We start from the raw sequence: 5,863 nt of genomic DNA, 5'->3' as shown, positions 1-5,863 counted from the left end.
ACACACACACACACACACACACACACACACACACACACAAATTATAGCAACCTTTTTTATAGTAACAAAGAACTAGAAACAAAGTAGATGCCCATCAACTAGGGAATGACTAAACACATTATGGTACCTGAATGTGATGGAATATTACTATTTTATAAGAAATTATTACTATAGAGAAACATAGAAAGACACATGATCTAATGCAAAGTGAAGTAATCGAATAAAAGAAAACATAACTATAACTGATGTAAATGAAAAGAGCAACAACAAATGAAACTGAATGCTATGAAATTATAATGACCAGTCCTGAAAAAGTTTTGTGAATGTGCATCTGTCCCTCCTTTGAAGTGGGTGGAGATGGATGATGGGTGTATGGAGCACTGTAAATACTGCCAAACTGTCCACAGGTTGGTTAGTTTCACTGAGACACTTTTTCTTCTTTGTTAAGGCTCTTTGGGTGGGGGAGGGGAAAGAGAAAAAGGAAAGAACATAAAAAGATAATAAAAATTTTTAAATTTAAAAATGAGGAGGGTAGATTAGGTGACCACTAAGGTTCTTGACTATCCTGTATCTGTGATCCTCTAAACATAAACTCTTAGGTTCCATTTCTTCCCTTCCCCTCCTTGATAACTCCCTTTACTCCATCCCTTCTAAAGCTTGTCTAATCTGAAGGGTAAGGGGTTAGGGAGGGGAATGAGTAGAGATGTCAACTAAGATGTTTGGGGTAAGGGAGTTCAGCTCCAGAGCTGGAAGATGCCTTGGAAATCATCCAGTCTAACCCTCTCATTTACAAAGGGAGAAAACTGAGGCCCAGGAAACTGTCCTCATTCTCAGGTCAGTTTTCTGCTTTCCCCAGCCAAAGTCTGCTTTGAACAAACTGGAGCCCAGCATGGGCCTATGACGGTGCGGGGAGAGCTACAGAATTTTAACTTATTTTAATATTAACAAATAAGCATGCAAAGGAGACACAAATCACATACATATCAGGATCCTGCACCATCCGAATGAAGGACTGCTCCCCTGGAGCCTTACCCACTGCCAAGCACCCACCTCAAGATTCATTTCCCCACCCCCACACTATAGATTCAAACTTTCCCAGGTCTCCCTCTCTCCTTTCACTTGTACCCTCTCATCTCCCCTCCCCCATCCCATCCACAGCCCCAGTCACCTCTGCCCACACCTTTCTTAATGGGTGCGTGGCCATGCCCGTGGCTACGGCCGAGTTGGGCGCAGGCGAGGACTGGCAGACCTGGTGCAGCTGAGGTTGTAGCTGGGGGTCCCCGAGGAGGAGGGGGCCCAGTTGCAGGGAAGCTGAAGAGCGGAGCAGTCCCATAGGTCTGGCGCCGACCTTCTCGCCTATTACTGTCGATGGCGGCCTGGAGCTCCCCTGGAGAACTGAGCGCCCGAGTCTCACACTCGTAGGGGTAGAGATACTTCATATACCTGTAGGGCAGGGGTGGGTTGCATCCCCAGGGATACCTCAAATCTGAATTCCTTCTAATTTTCTCCTATACCTATACCCCTCGAATGCGAGTGCCTTGAGATCCCTCCCCCGATGTTCCCCAAACCTAGGCCCACTACATCCAGACCCCATTCCCTTTCCCCTGGGCATACGCCATCACCGCCCAGCCCCTAGCTCACTGGGTGCGCAGGGTGAAGGCTGCCGAGGTGATGGACGTGGGCAGGCTCAGGCCCCGAGTCACCTCCCGCCACACCTTCCGGTTGATGACCTCCACCAGGCCCCCCTTCTCCGTCACCAGCCGGTACAACACATAGAGATCCAGCACCTGCTTTGCCATGATTGGGATGCGGTTCACTGGGGTGCCTAGGGAGGAGGAGGAGAACATCGGGACAGTAGGGAGTGGAGAACGAGAGGGTCAGCAAGGCGGGGTAGGGAAGGGCACGGGAGTCTGTCACTTGGGGCGTGTAGGACACGGAGTTTCTGGGGAGGCAAGAGAGACATGGCCTTCCTGGAAAGTATAGGACGCGAAGGTCTCTGGGGGAACAAGGGGTCGGCAGGTGGGACTACAGGTAAGGAGGGGTACACAGGAGGCAGCATGGCATGGGGCCGGTCAAAGCTGGATACGGGGAAGGGATTGATGGCAGACACCAGGGTCCCCACAAAGACCACCATCAGGGACAGGAATTTCTGCAGCAGGTCAGACGGAGGCAAGACAGCAGGAAGGTCTACCCAACTGTAATGGGGGTGGGGGAGCGGAGAACGGAGATTAGGGAGAGAGAAGAAAACATTGACTTTTCTCTCCCGGGGGATCTCTAAGGGGCTGGGGTAAGGGAGGGAAACTGCCCAGAGGCAGGAGGATTCTTGGCAGTCTCTTCTCTAGCTTGCAGAGGTTGGGGGTTTTCGGATCCTGTCCTGCCGCCCCCGCTCCCGCTCCCGCCCCCGCCTGGCCAGTGACAAAGGGTTCTGTCGAAGCTGAGCGATGGGCCCCAGTTAATTTGCGCTGATTTTTACCGATCCCATTCCCACCGCCAGACCCTTTGTGCCCGAACAATTAGCCTCAAGCCTGATTAATGGGGGGAAATTATCGGCCCCTCGGGACTCTTCCCCTCCTTTCTTTTCTCCTCCTCCCAGCTCCCCATTTTCCTTAGCATATCCTGATTGGGGGGTGGGGGTGGGCATAAATATCCTCCCATTCTCTCCCCTCCTTCCAAGTCTAGCTAACTATGGGAGAGATGGTCTGGGGTGGGGGAACTGGAAAAGTGAGCTTAAATCTAGGAACCAAGGAACTTGGGGGGAGGAGGCGGAGAACAGCTTGAGAGACAAGAAGCCTGCTTGTGGGGGTCAGAAGTTTCGGGGAGAGACAGAGGCAGAGGAGTCGATGGGGCAGGGATCCCGTAGGTCTCTCTGGGAGCACTAGAGCGGCACAAAAGGAGGGGGGCAGAGGCAAGTTAATTAGTGGCCTTATCAGGCTGCGATGGGGAGGGAGTTAATTAGCTTTGGAGAAAGAGATAATGACTCAGACTCTGGGCCCATGAATCTGGGGAGCGGAGGGGGGGAGTGATGGACAGGCCACCCAACGTGCTCCACAAGCTGGGTTCCCCTAACCAATTCTAGCTCTTTACCCTGGAGCTTTGAGACCCCCAGGGAAAGGTTTCCCTAGCCTTCTTCATTTTCCTAATTCCCCCTGCCTTATCCTCACCCTTTGGAAAGTCCTTTCTGTTGTCTAACTTCAGGAAAGATTTGCAGTGTCAGCCCATATCCAAAGTTTGCCCTGGGGTGGGAGGAGGGAACCTTTTCTATTGACAATGAGGGAACTGAATCCGAAAAAAACTCGAGTCAAGGATCCAGGAGTCCTGAGACCCCAGCTCAAGGCTGTGGTCCAGTAAGCTCCCTCCCACCCCAGTGACTCCTCCCCGAGGTGAGTGTCATCGATTGAAGACTCATTAACCTGCCAGCATCTGCGTTGCTAATTAATTCCCTTGGGAGAAAGGGAGGGGCTAATTAATCGTGGTAGGTCAGAGGTTAAAGATGTTATTGAGGTGTCCCCATCCCCCCCCTCGCTCCAGGCCCGATCTTTCCAAACGGTCCGAACCTCACAACTTCTCCATTCCTAAAGCCACTCTCTTGAGGATGGGTACTAGGCTATGAGGGTTTGGGTCTGGGACACCTGCGGGGGAAGTACGGGTTTGTTTCTGACCCACAGTATTTTGCGCCCCGAGACCCCGCCCCCCCTGTATCTTTCCCATACCGCCCCTCACCCCTCTTCTGCATGAAGCTGAACAGGTCATCCAGGAATTCTTTCCTCTTGGGGTCTGCGTCGAGCTCATACAGCTGGGGGCGGGGAAGAAGGTGTATTTACCATCCTAGACCCCAACCGTACCTTCCCTCTCCCTCCCTTTCCCTCAAGCAGAACAGTTTCCCTAGACCCCATCAACGGAAATTTCTGCCCATAGAGACTGGGTTGAGGGTAAGGGTCTCTGGGATGTGAAATGCATTTGAAATAGATTGGTGAAACCTGACGCATTCAAGGAGGTCCTAATTTGAGCCAGGCTGGGACCAAAGAGTCATAGTTCTGCCCTGGGGAGTTTGAGTTCCCACATAACTACTAGTGGCCTGAAAGGAGTCCAGAGCGGACAGAGCTGTGGTCAGCCAGAGGGAAGATGTCCTGAAGGAGAGGGTACCTCCCCGACAGAGGAGCATTGAGGATAAGGTCACAGCCTGGGACCCAATCCTTGGTATACATTAATTCTAACCCCATTATGATCTCCTCTTGGTGACTGGTCAAGGAGCCAATCCTCTTGTCAACTCCAGTAGGGGTTTAAAACTGCCCTCACACCTCCAACCCGACCCCAACCCACCGTGTGAATCTCTGATTGGGGGGTTCAGAGGCTTTTTTTCGTGTGTGCCATGTCATTGGTTATCAAGGGTGTGATTCTATGGCTCTGAAACACTTAGGCCTGCAGAATAGGAGCAATAAAGGGGACCAGAAGTGATCCCTGTGACATTATTTTAAAAAAAGCCCCTTAGTGATAACCAGAATTGATAACTTGAGTAACACTCAAGATTTAGTCCTTATTTCATATTCAAAGAATAACAACTCCTGAATGATAATTGGAATAAACATCAATAGTAACAAAACTCTGTAACCCCCAAAGTAGCCCTTCTTAATAAACCATTTTGAACCCCCTCCCAAACTCTGTCATTCACACCATTGATATCCATCTCCCACCCACAGTAATACAATTAACATATCTAGAATAACCTTCACATACACATAAACAAGATGTCAAGGCCTTGGGGGGAGGGAGGAGAGTAAAAAAGATTGGGGGAATGGAAAGTGTAACAACTGAGCCATGGAGTTATAAACTATCCACCCCCTGTTTCTTCCTACTTCCACAAGTCAGAGGAATCTTAGAGCCACCTCATCCCCATTCCCAATCCCCCAACTCCCATCCCTCACTGTCAGGTAAGGGGGTAATGGGACGTGACATATATAGGGGGAGAGTGCTCAGAGTCTAGGCTGGGAGGAGAAAAGGATGGAGAATGGAGGAGAGGCCCCCCCCATCTGCCATCCTCTACAGCATATTGGACCCTCACCACCCCCAATCCCCACAATAAATTTCTCTCAAGATCCTTGGACCCCTTTTCAGCTATTCTACCTCTGCATTTCTCTTGTCTCTGAATCTCTTACTATCTTCTCTTCTTTCTGTCTCTAACTCTGTCTTTATTTTTCCTCTGCAGAGCCCCAGTGGGTGGGGTATGTGGGATGACTGGATTGAGGCCCCAGTGGCTGCTCCTTCCTGGGGCATCAGCTTTCAGGAGAAGGGAGAGAGGACTGGGTAACAAGGCCCAGGAAGGGGTCAGTTGGGGTAGATGGGAGGTGAAGGTCAAGTTCTCTAACTCATATTCCACCTACCTCTCCCAGTACTAGAAAGTACTAGAACAGCTTGGAGGTAGGGGTGGGGTGGGGAAGTGTGAACCTAGACTTCTGGGCTCTATATCTTACTTACAGGAACCTCCTACCTGTTTAAACTGTTCCTCATAAGTCCATTCATGGTGCTGGGAACCAGGAGGCTGGCTGGGGGGGGACACAGGTAGGCATGGTCCTGGGCTGGGTTGAGGAGGTTGCTCCTGAGTCCTAGCCTCCTCTTCCTCTTCTTCCTCCTCCACTTCCTCCTCTTCATTTTCACCCTCTTCAGTATCCCCCAGAGTCCCCTCTTCAGGAGACTGCTGGGCCCTGGCACCCACTGGATGGGATCGTTGGGGAGGCAGGGATGGGGGGTTTGAAAGAGGAGGTGGGGGTGGAATCCCACCTTGAGCTAATCGGGCTGCCTGCTGCCTTTGTAGGGTCTCCATCACAGCTTCCAGCCGCAGTCCACCCCCAGGGGGGGCTCCAGGCAT

General features: G+C 51.3%; 1 protein-coding gene across 1 annotated transcript in view; it reads right to left on the bottom strand.

The window, feature by feature from the left end:
- Positions 1-5,863, bottom strand: part of ARID3C (AT-rich interaction domain 3C) — a 9,231-nt gene extending 3,368 nt beyond the window's left edge. Inside the window, exons 1-4 of the mRNA XM_027839580.1 lie at positions 5,486-5,863; positions 3,721-3,793; positions 1,642-1,825; positions 1,181-1,443 (exon numbers count right to left, since the gene is read on the bottom strand). Of these exons, the coding sequence (XP_027695381.1) occupies positions 1,181-1,443; positions 1,642-1,825; positions 3,721-3,793; positions 5,486-5,863 (898 nt within the window). The remainder of the gene's footprint in view (positions 1-1,180; positions 1,444-1,641; positions 1,826-3,720; positions 3,794-5,485) is intronic.

The sequence above is a fragment of the Vombatus ursinus genome, unplaced genomic scaffold (genome assembly GCF_900497805.2).
Source record: "Vombatus ursinus unplaced genomic scaffold, bare-nosed wombat genome assembly UNPS02014832.1, whole genome shotgun sequence".
Lineage (NCBI taxonomy): Eukaryota > Metazoa > Chordata > Mammalia > Diprotodontia > Vombatidae > Vombatus > Vombatus ursinus.
The sequence above is the reverse complement of the archived record's forward strand: the minus strand, read 5'-3'. Positions and strand labels throughout refer to the sequence as shown.